Source organism: Monodon monoceros, unplaced genomic scaffold (assembly GCF_005190385.1).
Source record: "Monodon monoceros isolate NGI ecotype Baffin Bay Population unplaced genomic scaffold, NGI_Narwhal_1 Super_Scaffold_12, whole genome shotgun sequence".
NCBI classification, from domain to species: domain Eukaryota; kingdom Metazoa; phylum Chordata; class Mammalia; order Artiodactyla; family Monodontidae; genus Monodon; species Monodon monoceros.
Window position 1 is genome coordinate 31,207,566 of NW_021703768.1, and position 20,546 is coordinate 31,228,111.

The 20,546-nt window shown below is 37.5% G+C and overlaps 1 protein-coding gene across 3 annotated transcripts in view; it reads left to right on the plus strand.

Annotated features, from left to right (window-relative positions):
• The window catches only part of WDR70 (WD repeat domain 70), a 307,123-nt gene that overhangs the window by 85,650 nt on the left and 200,927 nt on the right, over positions 1-20,546 (plus strand). For all 3 annotated transcript variants that reach the window (XM_029216477.1, XM_029216478.1, XM_029216479.1), the window contains one exon: positions 13,365-13,518. In XM_029216477.1, the coding sequence (XP_029072310.1) occupies positions 13,365-13,518 (154 nt within the window). The remainder of the gene's footprint in view (positions 1-13,364; positions 13,519-20,546) is intronic.

Here is a 20,546-nt window from a genome sequence, read left to right on the forward strand (position 1 = left end):
CAACATGAAGGTTTCATTGCAGTTAGTTCATTGTTCCCACTTTCTTCCTTCCCCAGTGCTTGGTCCTTCTCTCCATCCTTACCTGTACTCCGTACAAGTATTCTCCCTGCCTCTCCAGTTTCTTCCAGCTCCCTCCTTCAGAATTCAACTCAAGCATTTTCCTTGCTTAAATCTCACTTAGAGTACTGCAGCAGTCTGTTTTCCCCCACTATTCATGCTAAATCCGCTTAATACCTTCCTGATGCATTTTGACTAAAACTCAAATGCTTTGCTCTGATTTGTAAAGTCCTATGTGATCTGGCCCCTGCCCATTTCTTCTCTTTTCTTAGTGTGCTCTAGCAAAACGGCTGAGGGATTTTACACAGTACTTTTCTCCTGCTTAGAACGCTCTTCCCTGCCCCTTCCTACCTGCTCACGCCTCACAAACATGGTTAGCTTATTTTTATGCTTAGGTCACCACCGAAATATTGCTTTTCTAGAGAGACTCTCCAAACTAGGGCTCTCCCCTTATTTGCTCCCTTTTATTCATTGTTAAATGCTGCGCTGTTGTTCTGCTGTTAGAATTAAGACTTGAATTATTCCTAACTCAACATTATCATAAAGGAAGCTATTGGGAATAATCAGAAAAAGGATTTGGTTTTTGCTAATCATCCTTATTGGTTGGCTGTTCTTGATCATATTTCTCTAATCCTCAGAAGATATGAAAATGTACTGTTTAGATATTTAGGTTCATTGTCTTTCAGCATGGAACTTGTCTGTGAGATCATATAAAGTCATGAAGCTGATAATCTGCACTTGAGTGATAGAGTAATTTTATCACATTAATAAACAAAAATACACATTTTAATGGAAGGGAAGAGTTATTTGGCTTTAGTAAAATATTTAGTCCTGGATAGAAATTTTCTGTGGCTTTAGTTTTGATTGACAGATACATTATTTTGTAAAGTTATTACTAGCTTCCAAACTTTTAGTATGTGAGTAGGTATAAAAAAATCAGAAAAGGCATAAGAATATTTCTCTTGAGCATTTTGGTTAGTAATAATTAAAACACATGCTAAACTTATACTAACTTAACTCGTAATGAATTTGAAATATTTAGTGTATTCAATTCAAATGTATTCATTACAGTCAGCTATCAAGATTTTATACCCCTCACATAATCTTAAACAGCCCTTGGAAATAAAGAAGTAGTAATAATAGCAACTACTTATTTCACATACTGTGCTAGCTGCACATAGATATGTATTGTTTTTAATTTTCACCCCAATCCTATAAGTATTGTTTCTCCGGGTTTTTTAGTGGAGGAAACCAGGACTCAGCAAAGGTATAAAGCTGGTACGTGAACTCTGTCTCAGGAGCATCTCTGCATAGTGCTACCATCTAGTTCCATCTACTAATTTGGAAAAAAATGGGGAGACTGAGTCTAGTGAAGCCAAAGGACTTGCTCATCGTCACATAGCTAGTTAGCAGCAGAGTGAGCACTTGGATCCCTGGCCTCCTGACTCACATTCCGGTGCGCTTTTCACTGTATCAGGACACCTTGGCTCCTGAGCCGCAAGTGACAGCCCCAAACAACTGTGTTTATCTGTCTTGCATGTCCCAGCTTGTTTTGCTAGCAGAGCAAAAACTACTTAAAAGGATCCTCAATCTTCACCTTCCCACTCACCTCCACTTACATGCATATACTCCCACTTGCCCCATGAATAACTTCACAGAAAGAATTGTGCAATGTCACTAAGCCTTCCTCTGGTGTCAGAGTTACTCCCTGAGAGAACATTCACTTCCTCATGACTCCAGTTTACTGTCAGATTGGCTTTCGCCCTCTTCTCTTTGATCGGAATCTTAGTTGTTTAGGCAGGAATTTGAGGAGCAGATGTTATACCCCTTGAACAAGCCCTTTAATTCTCCTTAGTACTGTGTCTAATGACTCTTAATCCTGTCCTTTTAACTCTGTGGCTAGCAGAATTAAGAGCAAAGTGGGACAGGAATGGGGAGCTTGATGCTGAACATTTCATTTTAATGTTGGCAAAGAGAGCACGTGAAATGAGACAGAGGGTAAACGTTAGGCTTTCCTGTAAAGCTAAAAAGCAAGATGAATGTTAGTGTGGGATTGCTGAGATTTTGTATTTCCCTCCAAATGTAAATAGAGCAATTTGGTAGAGCAAAGAGCCAGAGAAATGGAGCCAGTGAACTGTTGCTACTACCCAGTCTTCTCAAATTTTGCTGTGTTTGGAAGTGAAAATGGTTCGCCAGAAAAAAAAAAAAGTTATTGCTTAAAGTATTTGATCTTCCATGGTTATTGAAGAAAATTAAGACTTCTCCAAAATGGGAGTACTGTTAGCAAAGATACACCCTGTGAACTAATTGGTTCATTCTATTCTTACTTTACAGACTTTGGTCTGGAAGTCTGAACTGACTAATTATCAAAGATCTGATCGGGCTTCCCTGGTGGTGCAGTGGTTGAGAGTCCGCCTGCCGATGCAGGGGACGTGGGTTCGATGCCCCGGTCTCGGAAGATCCCACATGCCGCGGAGCGGCTGGGCCTGTGAGCCATGGCCGCTGAGCCTGCGTGTCTGGAGCCTGTGCTCCCCAATGGGAGAGGCCACAACAGTGAAAGGCCCGCGTACCAAAAAAAAAAAAAAAAAAAATCTGATCTGTTTGTTCATATAGTTAAAAAATTGCACTAAACGGCCTATAATTTTCTCAGTTCCTAATTATTTGCTTGAGATATGGTATATCAGAGGCTGATGAGGAGAGAGAAATCACACAGTAATTTGAATAGAGAAAGCTTATTATAAAGAATCACTGTCTGTAGCGGGATTGGCGTAATGAGGGATTCGGTCCTAAAAAGTAAAGTGAACTCTAAAGAATATAGGAATAGCAAATAAGAAGAGTAGCCTTATTCCTAGCATATAGATAGAATATTTAAGGAAGAGGCTTCCAGGATTGGGATCCAGACCTTATTTGCGAGGGCAAGGCTGTGGCTCACTAAATGATAAAGAAGCTTCTGTGGTGCTGTGACAGGAGAACTTGCCAGAAACTTTTTTCACCAGTTCACTCTGGTACAAAACTGTCTGAGGGAGGTGCTGGGGAATCTACTGGGTGCTGCTGGCTACTGATTGCTGTGCACACTTCAGGAGCCTGCTAGTGGAAAAGCCACACAAACTGTAGGAGTTGGACACTGGAGGAGCCATGTGTGGTGCAGGAACCTACCAAGAGGAGCACCCAAGACCCAGGGAGGAATACCCCTTTCTCCTGCAGTGTCCGTCCAGCACTCTCTAACTTAACATCATGCCAGACTTAACATCATGCATGCCACGTGGCCCAGGGAAAATATTTAAAGAACCCAAATCTATTTTTGCACAGCAGGCAGTGAAGGGTGAATTTGGAAATGAGAGGCAGTAGATGGACAACTGACACATTTGATCAAACAAATTTATATTTTATTATTATTGATGCCTCCTATGGACTTAATTTAAATTTGGGACCCTGGTCAGAATCTTGCCCAGGACCTCATTCCTTTCCAGTGTTTCAGAAAGGATGTCATGAGTCCAGAGAGACTTTTCTTTTTTAGGAAGGAAGGATCCTGGGCAGTAGCCCCACCTTTGCTTCTGTAGGTTACTTTTTCATGAGCATCTCTTTTGGGAGCTTCAATTTCTCATCTGTCTTGACACTTTGATCTTGGGCATTGTGGTGAAATTCCTCATATTTTCACACATTCTAACCTCAGAGCTCACTCAGATCTTTGAATTATCTTTGCCATTGGAAGCAGTACTCTGAATTCGTACATTAAGAATGGCCTTTTCCAGAATAAATATTTCAAAAACTATCAGCTAGAATTTCAGCATTTTAGGAGAAGCAGTCACTATAAATTTTGAGCAGCAGTTTCTAGTTAGTGGTGGCTCTGCATAAAGGCAGTTTCATTGGTAAGTATCCGATTTGGATCTGATAACCAACCAGGAAGAATAACTCTACTGAGGCCTAGTTAGACATATGTAAATTTTAGCCTTTTGTATATATTCTATTTTTAGAAGACAAAATTATCATGAGTTAATAGTTTTTTTATGAAATACCAATTTATTTCTCAGCCTTAAAATTATAGACTTAGAAGGTAAATTGGACTAAATGGCCTAACATTTTGTTAAAATTGTTTTATTGTTGAAGTTAATTTTATTTTGAGTTTGGCCTGTTAGGATAAATTAAGGAATTTAATTAATTTTGTAAAAAGATTTTTATTTATTTATTTAGGCTGCGCCGGGTCTTAATTGAGGCATGTGAGATCCTTGTTGTGGCATGCGGAATCTTTTAGTTGCAGCATGCAGACTTCTTAGTTGTGGCATGCATGCAGGATCTAGTTCCCTGACCAGGGATTGAACCTGGGCCCCCTGCATTGGGAGTGTGGAGTCCTACCCACTGGACCACCAAGGAAGTCCGTTTAGTTAATTTTTTGACAGCAGAATTACATTCATAAGGGACGGTATAGCTGAAGACAGCTTTAAAAAAAAGATGATCATTTTTATGTATCTTTATTTATTATTATTTTTTAAAGATGTTGGGGGTAGGTAATTTATTTTTGCTGTGTTGCGCCTTCGTGTCTGTGCAAGGGCTTTCTCTAGTTGTGGCAAGCGGGGGCCACTCTTCATCGTGGTGCATGGGCCTCTCACTATGGCGGCCTCTTTTGTTGTGGAGCACAGGCTCCAGACACGCAGGGTCAGTAGTTGTGGCTTACGGGCCTAGTTGCTCCGCGGCATGTGGGATCCTCCCAGACCAGGGCTCGAACCCGTGTCCCCTGCATTAGCAGGCAGATTCTCAACCACTGCGCCACCAGGGAAGCCCCTCATTTTTATTTTTGATAGAGAAATTTTATGTTTTGGGCTTTGATTATTAAGTTGGTTCTCTACCAGAGTTTTTTTTTTATTAAAATATAGTTGATTTACAATATTAGTTTCAGTTGTATAACATAGTGATTCAATATTTTTATAGATTATACACCATTTAAAGTTATTATAAAATATTGGCTATTTTTCCTATGCTGTACAATATATCCTTGTATCTTAGTTATTTTATACATAGTAGTTTGTACCTCTTAATCCCCTACCCCCATCTTGCCCCTTTCCCCATCCCTCCTCCCACTGGTAACCATTAGTTTGTTCTTTATATCTGTTAGTCTGTTTCTGTTTTGTTATATTTGTTTGTTTTATTTTTAGATTCCACATGTGATAACATATAGTATTTGTCTTTCTCTGTCTGACTTATTTCACTAAGCATAATACCCTCGGTCCATTCATGTTGTTGCAAATGGAAAAATTTTATTCTTTTTTATGGCTGAGTAATATTCCATTGTGTGTCTGTGTGTGCATATGTATATATATTACAGAATTCTTTGAGTTTGTGTATTAATATCTATTTAGGGTATTTAATTATTTGTTTTCCATTCATATTTGTTTAGGGATATCTTTTTTAAGAGAATGACACCTGTGATAGCATACCTTTAAGATTGCTCTGATGTGAGATACTTTACTTTGCCATGTGTGAAAAATGTTAGAGACTATTTTTTAGCATGGTAATAAAATTTTTACCTGAGGAGTTTACTTCAGTAGTCACTTCTAAATTTGTGACTGAAAGTCACATTTAGGGAGCTGCACAGTGGCTTTTTTAGTATTGCTAGGTATTGTTGTCCAAGTAGACTTTTATAGATTTCATTAGGTTTTCTTTTTAAGAACATTTTACATAGCTTAGTATTCCATTGTTCATCCATCTTACGAGGCAATGTGAATCTTCTGTTGTTCCAAACTTGATACTGTCTTATATTTATTTCATATTGTTAACAGCTGCACTGTTCAGTTCATTAGCCCCTAGCCACATATGGCTACTTAAATTTAAATTAAATAAAATTAAAAATTAAGTTCCTTAGTTGCACTAGTGTGATATTTCAAGTGCTTGATAGACACTTGTAGCTAGTGGCTACCATAATGGACAGCATAGATATAGAATACTTCCATCATTACAGAAAGTCCTCTTGAAAAGTCCTGGTCTTATAGGATGTGAGATGGTGACAGACTCACATATAGTCATCTCTCTGTATCTGTGGGTTCCTAATCTGTGGATTCAGCCAACCGCGGATGGAATCCATGGATGTGGAACCTGCGGGTACAGAGGGCTGACTGTACTATGCCATTTTATATCGGTGACTTGACCGTCTGCAGATTTTGGTTTGTGGGCTGGTAGTCGTGGAACCGATCCCCCTTGGATACTGACAGACGCGACTATGTTGAAATTGTTAATGTGATAGCTTTCTTCCTCACAGAGGGTAGATTTTTTCATTTCACTATCCCAGTAATAATTTTCCAGGCTCTTTGAGAATTTTATAATTTACTCTTTTTGGTTAAAATAATATATAATTTATTTTGCCCTAACAATTATATCTGTGTATTTTCCAAACCCTACGTCGTGGAGGTAACTACTGTTAACATTGTGGTATTTATCCTTCTAGTCTTTTTTACTCATATATGTAAATATTTTTATTTTACAAAACTAGTACCATTCTGTACATGTTGTTTTATAACCTACTTTCTAATGTTTATACATATCACAAACAGATATAGTTGGAATTATTCTAAAATTTATATCCATTTGACAAGCATTTATAGAACACTTCCCGTGTGCCAGGTATTGTTTTAGGTTTTGGGCATAGAACACTACATAAGTATAGTTCTGTCCTCATGGAGCTTTTGTTCTAGTGAGGGAAGGCCAGCTATAAACAAAACATATATAATAACAGATGGTGTTAAGTGTTATGGGGAAATAACAGCTCCATGCTTAGAAACATTTATATACCTTTTTAATTTGTACTTCTGAGGATTTCCTTTAATAACATGTGACTCTCTAACATGTGGCCATAGCTGTGGTGGGTTCAGGATGTATCCCCAAAGCATCTTGCCTATAGTCTGGCCTCAGGCCTGTAAAGTAGTCTCATGGCCTTGTTCCTCCTAACTGTGGTCCCCTACACTGTCTGGTAATTAGCCATATTTTTTAATATTTACATAGGACATTTGCATATATTTTGTGAAGTGTCTATTCCTTTTGCACGCTTTTTAGTGGGTTGTTCGTCATTTTTTTTAAATTGTTGTACTTTAGGAGTTCTTTACATATATTAGATAGGAATCCTTTGTCAGATACATATTATGAATATTTTCTCCCAGTCTTTGACTTGGCCCATTCATATCCTTAATAATGTCTTTTAATAAGGTTTATGAAATACTTGAATTATTTTTCCTACTATATTCTGTAATTATAGAAAATCACATGAATCGACTGGATATTAAACCCATATTGCCTTCCTTAAATAACTCTTACTTGTTTGTGATGTATTTACATATTGCTGGATTCAATTTGCTAGTATTTTGTTTAGAAGTCTTTTTTTGTATCTGTGTTCATAAGAGGTATTGGCTATTGTATAGTACAGGGAACTATATTCAATATCCTGTGACAAACCATAATGGAAAAGAATATGAAAAAGAATGTATATATGTGTAGCTGAGTCACTTTGCTGTACAGAATAAATTAACACAACATTGTAAATCAACTATACTTCAATAAAATCTAAAAACAAAGGACATTTTATAATGATAAAAGGTGCAGTCCACCAAGATGTTTTAAATGTACTTGCACCTAATGATATACCTCCAAATATATAAAGCAAAACCCAACAAAACTAAAGGAAGAAACAGGCAAATCCACAGTCATACTGGGAGTGTGACTTTCTCAGTAACTGATATTGCAAAAAAAAAAGAATCAGTAAGGAAATAGAAGATTTGAACAACATAATTAATAAATGACTAATTTACATATGTTGTTCCAAAATACATTCAGGCATATAAATAATGCTTTTAAAATTGACATATACTGGTCTGTAAATCAAGTCTCAATAAATGCCCAAAGTCTAAATGTTCTCTAATCCTAGTGGAATTAAGTGAGAAAGCAATTCTAAAAAATAATTTGAAAACAACCAAATGTTTGAAAATTAAGCAGTAATTGAGTAAATAATCCCTAGGTCAAAGAAGAAAACACAAGAGAAATTAGAAAGTATTTTTAATTGGGTGATAATGAAAAGACAATCAATTAGAACTTGTGACATGCAGCCGAAGCCATATTTAGAAGAAAATTTACACACTTAAATGCATATATTACCAAAAAAAACATTTTGATGATCTAAACATCCATTTCAAAAAGCTAGAAAAAATAGTAAATTTTATCCAAAGATCTCTAGAGAACAGAAAAAGTAGGAATGATTTCCAGTTTTTTTCATGAGAACAGAAATACCTTGATACCAAAACCTGATAAGAAACTTTTATTTATCCATCCTATATATGGTAGTTTGCCTCTGCTAATCTCAAACTCCCATTCCTTCCCTCCCCTACTTCACTTCCCCCTTGGCAACCACAAGTCTGTTCTCTATGTCTGTGAGTCTGTTTTTGTTTCATAGATAGTTGATTTGTGTTGTATTTTAGATTCCACATGTAAGTGACATCATATGGCATTTGTCTTTGACTTACTTCACTTAGTATCATAATCTCTAGGTCCATCCATGTTGCTGCAAATGGCATTATGAAATGTCCTTTTTACCTTCATTAATGTTCTTTGCTCTAAAGTCAACTCTGCCTGATATTAGTAAGATATACCAACTTTCTTTTAGTCGGTATTTGTGAATTATGTTTTTGCATCCTTTTGCTTTCACACTTTCCTCTCTGTATTAAGTGTCTCTTTTAAGTGAAAGCTTATTTTTTAATCATTCTTACAAACTTTGCCTTTTAATTGTAATAATTTAATTATATTTAATGTTATTGCTGATAAGTCATCCATCTCATTCATTGTTTTCTATTTGTCCAGCCTGTTTGATTTCCCATTTACTGTCCTTTCCTTTGCATTAAATTTTTAATTAATTAATTAATTAATTTATGGCTGTGTTAGGCCTTTGTTGCTGTGCGGGGGCTTTCTTTAATTGCGTTGAGTGGGCTTCTTATTGCGGTGGCTTCTCTTGTTGCAGAGCACGGGCTCTAGGCGTGCAGGCTTCAGTAGTTGTGGCATGTGGGCTCAGTAGTTGTGGCACATGGGTTTCAGTAGTTGTGGCTCGCAGGCTCTAGAGCACAGGCTCGGTAGTTGTGGCACACAGGCTTAGTTGCTCCGCGGCACGTGGGATCTTCCTGGACCAGGGCTTGAATCTGTGTCCCCTGCATTGGCAGGTGGACTCCCAACCACTGCACCACCAGGGAAGTCCCTGCATTAATTTTTTAATACTATATATTCTCCTCTCAGTTGGCTTGTTAGTGTCTTTTACTGTTCATTTAGTGCTTACCCTAAAGATTACATCATATATTCTAACAAGAGACTGAAATTTTATTAAAAATTAGTACTTTTACCCCTTCCCAGTCAATACAAAGACTTTAGAACATTTACCATATGTAACTACATTTATCCTCTCCTACACTTCTGCAGTTCTTTTCATGTATTTCAATTTTATATATGGGTATGTGTGTGTGTATACATTTTAAGTCCCATCAGATATATTATTGTTGTTTTATGAAGTCAGTAGTCATTGAGATTTACTTATATATCCTCCCTTTCTGTTATTTTTCATACCATACTCTGTATGCTTTTATCTGGGGTCATTTTCTTTCTGCCTGAGGGCTCTTTCCATTAGTATAGTCAGCTGCTGACAAACTCTTTTGGCTTCTGTTTTTCGGGAAATTATTTTGTCTTTATTTTTAGTGATCCTATAATTCCATGTAGGCAGTTATTTTTATTCAGAACTTTGAAGATATCATTGCGTTGTCCTCTGGCTTTTGTTGCTTCTTTGCAAAAGTCTTCTGTTAGTTTTATTTTTACCCTTTTGAAGGAATTTTTTACCCCCACTCTGGCTGTTTTAAACGTTTTACTTTTGTCTTTAAGTTTTCAGCAGTTTTACTATGATATGCCTGGGTGTGGTTTTCTACTATCCTTCTGGTGTTTATAATACTTACTGAATCTCTGGTTTAGTGTCTTTTATCATTTTTCCAATTTTGACAGTCACCTCTGCACATTTTGCTTCTCACTCCTTCCATTCTGCAATTCCAGTATGAGACCTTTTTACCATATCTAATGTGTATCTTGTTTTTTTCTGCATTTTCCATTTTTTCTCACCATGCTTCAATCTAAAAATCATCTTTTAACTGTTAATTCTCTGCTATTAAACCCATCTATTAGTTCTAAATTTCAGTTATGTATTTTTCATTCTAGAATTTCTTCATATTTCTTTTTTATTATTTTCAGTTCTCTATATAAGATCTCTACCTTGTCACTTAATTTCTTAATTATAGTTATACAGAATTCTATGGCTCATGAGTTCAATATCTGGTTCTCCCAATTTCTGTGAACCTGGATAAAAATTTCTTTCCTTTCACTAACTTCTAACTGAAATTCAGCATTTCCTTTAATTATGAAAGTAGGCAACAAAGTCACAGGTGTACCTGCAAATTTCAGATGCTTTCATATCACATTACCATTGTTACAGGTATATTGAAAGATATATTGTTTATGATCATCACTGCTTTGAAATTACAGAAGTTATCAGACCTGCCTCTAGGCCTAGTTACTTGATACATTAGTGTAGAAACTCCATATTATGTCACAAATTAAAAAATATATATTTTTTTATAGTTATTTCTTTATGAATGATTTCCATGGTGTGTCTAGTGTGTTTTTTTTAATGTGTTTAAAAACATTCTAAGAAGGGCTCCATAGACTTCAGACTATAAAATAGTCCAGACCAAAAAAGTGGTTCTGTACAGAATAGGTCAGATTGTGTCATTTCTCAGCTCAAAATGCTCTAGTGGGTTTCCTCTCATTTCTTCTAGAGAGAGTAAAACCAAGGTCCTTTTGGTGCCTTACCTGGCCCTCCATGATCTGCACCACTCCACTGGCTGCATTCTGACCCTATCTCCAACTCCTGTTCTTTTTGCTCATTCTACAGCCACATTGGGAACAAAGCAAGTATTCTCTTCCTGCAGGTCCTTTCTAGTAACTGTTCCCTCTTCTCGGAACACTCTTCCTGAATATATCTGCATAACCTACTACCTCAGTTACCTGATAAACTGTTCAGTCACTTACTTCCTGACCACTCCACTTAAAATATTTATTCCTGCCCCCTTGGTACCTACTATCTGCCTTCCCCATTCTGTTTTTCCCTGTACACGTATCACAGTCTTTCATATTATGTATTTTACATATTTATTAGCTTAGTATTGATTTTGGGAGGGGATCTTACCATAGGCCTCTGTTACTGGTGGGTGGGACCTTCAGCAATAGTTAGGTCAACTTTGGAGAGCTGTTGTCATTCCCATGCATAACTTTCATCCCTGTTAGCACCACTGTTTCATTTATGAGCCTATTGCGTTAAGAGTGGAGTGGACGATGACAAAAGCTAACTAATGTCAACTGAACTGGCCACCTAACTTTGTCTGCATGGTTGTTCATTGCCTCTTTTAAGGTTGATGCTCTCTGGGGTTAACATGTGATACAAAGAGCTTCATTTTTGGTGTCCACTTTCATATGTCTGTCTATGTGGATCTTCCCCACATCTCCTTTTCTCAGTCTCCTGATCTTTTCTAGGTTTTATCTCGCATCTCCTGGGGAGAGTGTTTCTAACCAGTGTAGTTTAGACATTTTGCTCACCTGATATAGTTAACATGCTGTCATGGAGATCATGGACCAGCATGAATTTCTTTGGATTCTCCAGGTGATCCAGGTCCCTTGGGACTATTTTAAGACAAAGGACTAGAAAATTAACATAGCCCTAGTTCAAGCATGTAAATGTATGCTGCTGTTGATTTACATATGACTGTCAACTGCTTTTGGTCTTCCTTCCTAATAGAAGTAGAAACACCTGCTTTATGGGATCAGTGACTGCATAGCACTTACCTGACAGAGAGCAATAACCCTGTCTTTATGTGCTGCTAAATGGGCCCTCGGCTTTCAGTCTGTAGTCTTTAATTGGTGATTAATCAACCTCAGCCTTTCATTGTCTTCCTTTTTTGCGCTGACGGCCCCTAGCAATAAGCTACCCAGTTCCATAGACCTTTCAATTACTTCCTTTCCTGTACCTCTCAAATGCCTGAAGTATTGCACCAGCCAGTGCCTTCCCTTTGACCAACAGTTTTAGCAGTTGCATTTGCGCTGCTGCAGCTTATCAGGGACTATGTACCACCAGAGATGGGGTCCTCATTGCTAACCAGTCAGTGACACCACTGGAGTGGACTTCACAGGTCTACTTTTGCTACCAAGTCTCTCAGGTTAGGTTCCCCCAAAACATTTTGAAGCTTCAGGATTTGCATGTAGGAGGTTTGTTGAGGAGTGCTTCTGGGATCAACCCCTAGGAGAGAAGGTGCAGGGAAACAGCATTAGGAAGATGGAGGAACTGAATTGCTAGGTAGTTGCAACAGCAGTCTCAGCTGATTCCCGCAGGGAGATCTGAAGCTGGAATAACCCTTCTGAGATATTGCTGATTGAAACAGAGGGCTGGACCATTTTACTGCACATTGACCAGTCATTGACTGTGGGATGTTTTGGGATGGTAACATAACCTTGGATGAGGGAGTTCTCTGCGATTCAGGGAAATTCCTGAGGGTTTAGTTTAGTTGTAAGCCACCAGCAGGCCAAATCCTGGAAGCTTGGGGGAGTGAGTACTTCAGTCCTGAAAGGACTGATCTGGGTGGCACATCGTAGCATTCACTACAGCCACATGGCAAGATCACTTTCAGTGGGGTGGTGAGGGTGGAAAGGATACTACAGTGGTAGAGAAATAAGGAGGGAGATGAAAACTTGTTTAGATAGTTTAGCTGTGAAGGGGAGGAGAGAGAGGGAGGGTAGGCAGAAGTTACTGAGGAGACTGGAAAGGGGTGGGATCCAGAATATAGGTAGTAGATATGCCTGGGGCAGGAAGAGGTTCATTTTCACCATTGTAATCAAAAGGAAGAAGCAAGAGAGGCATTCAGAAGCAGATACATTTATAACAGTAATCAGAGGACGTTGACGCAGTTCTTACATGTTTCTTCTGGGAAAGAGCAGGAAGAATCAACAGCTACAGAGGGGGAGTTGTTTGGGTTGAAGATTTAAGGCGAGTAGAGATTTTAATAGATTGCTATGGAGGGTGGGAGGAGAACTTAACAGGGTAGGCACTGGTGTTGAGGGCCCATTTGAGGTTGATGTTCCTGATTTTGTAGAATTAACAATTTGTGGAGTTGTGTGACTGTTTTTCTGACAGTGCTTAATAAGTGAAAGTATAAACATGCTCAGTGTCTTACCAGATTGTCTTTTTTTTTTTTTCATAGCCATCAGATCAAGTCATTACAGTACAGTAACACAGGAGACATGATTCTTGTTGTATCTGGAAGCTCTCAGGCCAAAGTGATTGACAGAGATGGTTTTGAAGTAATGGAGTGTATAAAGGGAGACCAGTATATTGTAGATATGGCAAACACCAAGGTAAGTATGACACAATATTTTAGTGAATTTAATTAATTCAGTACATGTTTACTAACAACTTGTTGGTGCTGCCATAGTTTACCCCCAAAGTTAATGTCTTAAAAATAATTTATTATTTCTTGCAATTTTGTGCATTGACCAGGAAGTTCTTCTGCTTCATAGTGTCAGCTGGGGCACTAGGATAGTTGTAAAAGTCCAAAATGACCTCACTCTGATGGTTTACAGCTGGTGCTCTCACCAGGGGCATTTCTTTCTCTCTTCCTCTTTCCCCTGCCCCTTCTCTCTCTCTCTCTCTCTCTCTCTCTCTCTCTCATACACACACACACGCACACATTCTCTCCCTCCAACCCTGCCCCCTTTCTCCTTCCACGTGTCTAGTTTGGGTTTTCTCACAGTGTGGTAGACACTTAGTGTGGTTTGACTTGCTGCTTGGTGACTAGGTTCCATGAAGGATAAACATGGGAACTTCAGATTCCTTAAGGTCTGGTGTTGAGTCTTACACAGCATCATAGGACCAGCCCAAATCTGGGGAGAGAGGAGATAGACTTCACCATTTGGTGGGTGAATGGCAAGATCACATTGTAAAGTATTATGGGGGTTGCGAGATATGAATGCAGCCATCTTTTGAAATACAGTCTACCACAATCCTACTATGAACTAGGCTTTAGGACAAGAATGAAAAAGGGTCTCATCAATCTTTTTATGTAAAGGATTTTAGTGGTATAATGATATTTTAAAATTAATGTATATTAAATATCAATTAACTGTAGTCCCAATAATGCTATGAAACTTAATGGCTTATTTGTAATTGCTAACATATATATGGGTTGGCTGCTCTTGCCTGGGCTTGGCTCCAAGCTGCAGATAGAGTGTAGGCTTGTTCTGTGTGACTCTGTTCCTCCTTGTACAAACAAACTACCTGAGGGCATGATTTTCTTATGGTGATGGCAGAAATACAAGAAGGAAACTCCAACTCTGAAAGCATATTTCAAGCCATTGCTCATATCATGTCCACGAACATTCCACTGACCAAAGCAAATCACATGACCATGAGTAACATCTGGTCTCTAGTGAGAGGAACTGTAGTACCACATGTCAGAGGTTGTGGATACAGGGAGGGGTGATGGGTTGGGAACAATAATGCAATTTTTAATTTAGCGACCACACTGTGCAGCACTTTGTGCATTCTGGATTTTAAAAGGTTTTTATTATGTATTATATCAAGTCTACCACCGTATGAGTGGAAATTAAGACTTTATGTAGTTTTTATGTGTTGTAATATTTCTCTAAGTAAATCTCTCCTATACATAAATAAAAATGATTTAAAGATATGTTAAAGTGTCAGTGCATATGGTTGACGTAGAATTTTGAGCCTTCATTTGAATTCTGATTTTCACTCTTTCTTCCCCTCCTATCTAGTACCTTCTTCTAGTACCTTTTGGGTTGTGCCTAAGTCAGCATCTTACATGAGATTTGATTGTCTAAGAAAATACACTCGATCCTCATTATCTGTGATTTCTGTATTTGCAAGCTCACCTACGTGCTAAAACTTTTTTGTAAACCCAAAATCAATACTCACAGCCCTTTCATGGTAACTTCCAGACATGCATCTGGCAGAGTGGCAGAAAAGCATTTGAGCAAGGCGATGCTCTACCTTCTTGTTTCAGTTCTCATGCTGTAATCAAGTGTCCTTTTGGAAGTCTATTTAGTGCTACATTTTTCTTATTTTTGTGCTTTTTGTTGGTGATCTTGCTGTTTAAAATGGCCCCTAGGGCTGAATTGCTGTAGTCCTGTCAAGTGTTACCTAAGTTCAAGAAAGTCTTTGATGTGCCTTATAGAGAAAATACATGTGTTAGATAAGCTTCATTCAGGAAAGAGTTATAGTGCTGTTGGCTATGAGTTCATTGTTAATGACTCAACTATATATGTTAAATAAAAGATGTCCTTAAACACAAACATATATAAAACAAAGTTATGTATTGATTGGTTGACAAAAATGTGACCAGAGACTTGCAGCAATCTAATCCTGTATTTGATAATTCAGTGTTTGCAGAACTTTGTAGACCATAACTACTGTGAGTAATGAGAATTGACTGTAATCTATTTTAGGCGCTCTAGTTGAGCTATTGGAATAAATTAATACAGTGTGTTTCAAACTGCCCTCTGCTGAAGCCTAGTGAAATGCTTCTTAATCCTAATGAGGATCACAGTCTCATGCCTTTCCTTTTGTTTATTGAGTGTCCAGTGTGTGTTAGATGATTCAAACAGCATTCAAATATAATTTAAACATAATGCTATATGCAATTATATTGTAGTGGTGGCTTGAATAGTGTTTTTTTCCCCCCACGTATTCCACTAGAATTTCTCTCCCCTCATCTTAAAATCATTGCCCTAAGGATTCCACCAAAGATGTTGTTTTGAGGGTGATGGTGATAAGGAAATAAAGCAGATAGGGCTCCAGATCAATCTCCCTATCTTAAACTCAAATAGTTCTGTTTTTATCTGTTTTATTTGAAGCTTTTGGGAATCTAAAACTTTATTTAAACAATGGGTTTGTGGAAAGGAAAGCTTTAAAAACTCTTATTTAACTTATTCTTTTTTAGTTTATGGTTACAATTTTGCTTAAATAATATGAGGAAGAGAAGTTTTTGCCAGTTTCTAAGCTCTTAATGATTTCAGCTGCTCAGGGCTTCTTACGTTATAAAAAGACTAAGACTTTGTGGATTTAGGTTTTAGCCAAGAAAATTTCAAGAAGACAGAAATCTGGTTGGTTCTGTATCTGGCTGTTTCTGCAGTTTCAGTAATATATATATATTTATATAAATATATATATATATATATTACATATAGTAAGATTATTGGGAAAGTAGGACGAGGGTGGATAAACAAATCTATGTAGAAATGTAGGAAATTAAAATATTAAGTTAATTACCAATATGCAAAAAACAACCGTATATTGTAACTAAATATTATAACTCTCCCAATCTTGTCTAATATTATCTCTACTTTGATTTCAAAATCGTGGTTAATATTTACTCTCTCCATTTTCCAGAAGCAAATATAATTAACTCTTTGTTTAGGAAACATTACTTGTAACTTAATTGTAGCCTTTGGCTTGAGTGATGGGTTTTAGAAATGCAAGAATTATTACTTGAAAGAAGCAGATTTCATTGGATGCTTTTTCTTAATTTCTAAGCTTCTTTTCTGATTCCAAGAGTAATTATTAACTTGTGGCTTTACTGGAAAGTTCAACAAGTAGGACATTAAAGGAAACTATTAAATATATCTGATCTATTATTATAAAATATTATGTACTTCAAACATAAACAGGCCTTTCTAATTAGATTATTAAATTGTTATATCGTTAGATTTTTATCTCTAATCTTTGTGTCTTTGTGTGTATGTGTATATTTCTTTTTAATATGTACCTATAGTGGTACAGCATTTTTTTTTTTTCTGTTACGTACTGCAACACAATGCATTACATTACAGGGGGAGTATTCATATTTATACCTTTAAAAATAGTTTATTGGGTTTCTAACAGTAATTCTTATTGACTATTAAAAATTTGGAAAAGAAAAAAAGAAAAAATACTCATAACTCTACTACCCAAATATAATCACTATTAAGATGTCCGTTTCTGTATTTTTTCCTTTATGCATCTGAAAAACATTTTTTCTGATCACACCGGAACCTTTACATCATTTATTGCTTGGAGCCACATTTTACATGTTCTGCAGTCTTGGGATTGTATGCCAGTGCCTCAGGGCCTGTAGTGGGGTGGAATGAGAGGCCTTAGAGTGTGAGTGAGGGGCAGCAGCCCTCCTCCTTCAGCCAGAGAAGTTCCAATTTTGTCCGTTTTATGTGTTGGAGTTCTCTATAAGATATCCTTTGAAAATCAGGTTCTGCTGTGTCTTTAAAATATGAAGGTCACTGATCTGGGGTTCATGGGATTTATTGGTTATATTATCTGGGAAAATGGGACCTTACTTCTTCAGGTTTAAGTCATTAGGAAAGTAGGACAAGGATAAACAGGAATCAACCCTTAAACCATTCAAAAGCATGCTTTAAAAACTGTAGTTATATTGTCATCTAAAACTTATTCTAAACGAGAATGTTAGTACATTACTTCCAATCAGAGAGTGTTTTTCTTTTTTTCTGTTCTTTCTTTTTGACCCTGCCCTGCGGCATGTGGGATCTTAGTTCTCTACCACGGATCAGACCTGCGCCCCCTGCAGTGCAAGTGCGGAGTCTTAACCACTGGACCGCCAGGGAAGTCCCAGAGAGTGTTTTTCTCTATTACTTTAAACTCTTAGACACATACTTTGCCTTCAGCCTTTTTCTTTTTCAACATTAAAACAGTTCTGTGCCATTTATTTCATAATTACTTGGCTAAAGTGGGAGGGGACAGGCTCAGGGGACACCAGAATTCTTGAATATTTTAGTGGGCCATCTCTCTGTGAGTATACTTTAATTATGGAGATTAGAAGCTTTATAAGGAATTCTGGGAAAAAGGTATTTTCAGATGCTGTATTTATATTTGAATAGTACGTGTAGTTATTCTGATATCCAGCCACTCGAGAAAATTGCCCTTATTATTTGGAGATGAAATATTTTAGTCATGTCCTTTTAATGGTAAATATTGTTTCTTAGGAGTAAAATATTGTAAACTGTGAATTCTAGGTATATTTCTATTTCCTTAAGCATTTGTAACTGATGGTTTTAACTGCAAATATAAACTCTAAAAAATGCAGTGATTTAAAGTACATTGTGTTTCTTTGCAGTTTCTGAATATTTCCAGAGCTTTTTATCTAATAGAAACTCCATAACACTGGTTTCTATCCTTTTGACATATCCCCATCATTTTGGGGGTACTTTCTTACATTCTGGCACAACAAAAGTTCCTGGCTCACCTTGTACTTTTCTGTTCTGATTTCTCTAGCATTCCATTGCTCTTTTGAATAGGGAATTCTATTTACAAATCAACATCTGGGCACTGGATATGTTCATTGCTGCTGAGGTGTTAATGCTTCTAGACAATTTCAGAAGACAGAGCTGAGGCTGGGAGGATAAACCAACCAATCAAAAAATAAACAAAATATGTTAAAAAATCATGAGTTCACCCTGATATATCTAATTCTCATCCAACTTCCTAGCCTTTCCCCATTCCATATTTGTATTTCACTTCTCTAGTGAGAAACTTGGCCTCCAGCATCACCAGTATATTTTCTCATTTCTTCAGTGGTATAGTCCATAGAAAGTAATTTCAGAATTGCTACACACACAGTCCTTGTAGGAAGAATTCTAAGAAGGCACCCAAGATTCCCTGCCCCTCCCCTTGGGTGTGGATGTGATCAATGACTATGATGAGATACTTCTGTGATGAGGTTATATTGTCTGGCACAGTTGTCTTTAAGAAAGGAAAATTATCTTCAGTGCATCCTGCCTAATCAGATGAGCCCTTAAAAGGGATTGGGCTCTTCCTGGCAAAAAAGGATTTTAAAATTCGAGGGATTTGACTCAAGGGTGATTCTCTGTTCAGGGCTTTGAAGATGCAAGCAGAACCTGAGTGATGAAGTTGGGTGCATAACTATAGCCAAGGAGATTTCCAAGCAAAATGTTGAAAGTACTGCCTGGTTTCTTCTTGCTACTTATAATAAAATATGAGAGAAGAAAGGTAAACTGAGAGAAGTCTTGTTTAAAAGGAATGAGTACTAGATGATTTAGTTAATTTTGAACCTATCCAGATGGCAAAGAATGTTAAAATGAAGAAATTACTTCTGAAAGTGTGGCATAGAGGAAAAAGCCCAGGGTGTGGCTATATAACCTTTTGCTAAAACCTCAGAAAGATCAAAAGGTCAGAATATTCAGTCACACTAAAGACTCTTTCAAGAAATGAAGCATGTGCCTCACAGATTTTCTCAAACAAACCAGGTGACCTCTAGGAAGCTTAAGGAGGTTATTTCTTAGCCATTTCAGCAAGGGCTATGGTTAAAGAAGGGATTTCTTTTTCCCCTATTCTTTTTTTTTTTTAAATTTTTATTGGAGTATAGTTGACTTACAATGTGTTAGTTTCAGGTGTACAGCAAAGTGAATCAGTTGCACATATACCCACTCTTTTTTAGATTATTTTCCCATATAGGCCATTACAGAGTATTGAGTAGAGTTCCCTGTGTTATATAGTAGGTCCTTATTAGTTATCTATTTTATATATGGTAGTGTGTATATGTCAAGAAGAGATTGTTTTTGCAAAGATTTTGGGGCATGGCTTTGCCTAATTCAGATTCAACAAGAGAAAGGTTTTCATTTGCTGGCTTTGAAGGTGAAGGAATCCATGTGGCAAGGACACAGCCTCTAGATGCTGAGAGCAGCCCCCAGCTGGCAGATACAATGAAATAGGCATCTTAGTCCTGCACCCACAGGAAGTTGGATTCTGCCAGCAACCTGAATGAACTTGGAAACAAATGCCTCCCCAGAGCCTCCAGAAGGAAGCCCTACCGACATCCTGATTTTAGCCTATGAGACCCTGAGCAGAAAATTCGGACTTCTGGATTGTGACTGGACTTCTAACCCCCCTAACTGTTCGCTAATAAATTGGAGTTGTTTTAAACCCCTAAGTTGGTGGTAATTTGTTACACAGCAATAGAAAACTAACACGGTTCTGCAAATACCAAACATACTAAGTAATTATGAAAGTCCCTGAGGAGGTGGTAGTTATAGAGATCAGACATAAGAGCAGGAATTAGCTTTGAGTGGGAGGAGGGAATTTATTTACACTGGGAATGGAGGGATAAGGATGGGCTCATGTGCAGGTACGTTTATAGGTGGTGAGCCTTAGATAGGCAGTTGAAGGTATCACCATGTAGTCACAGGGTCATTTCCTAGTTTTGTGTTAGGAGGTGTTGGGATGAGGCCTTATGTAGGACAGTGAAGGCTTAGAATAGCTATTGATGGCGTGAGAGGAAAATTGCTGGAAGAATTGTGGGAGCATTAATGACCACCAAATCTAAATTTGTAGATAGTCATTT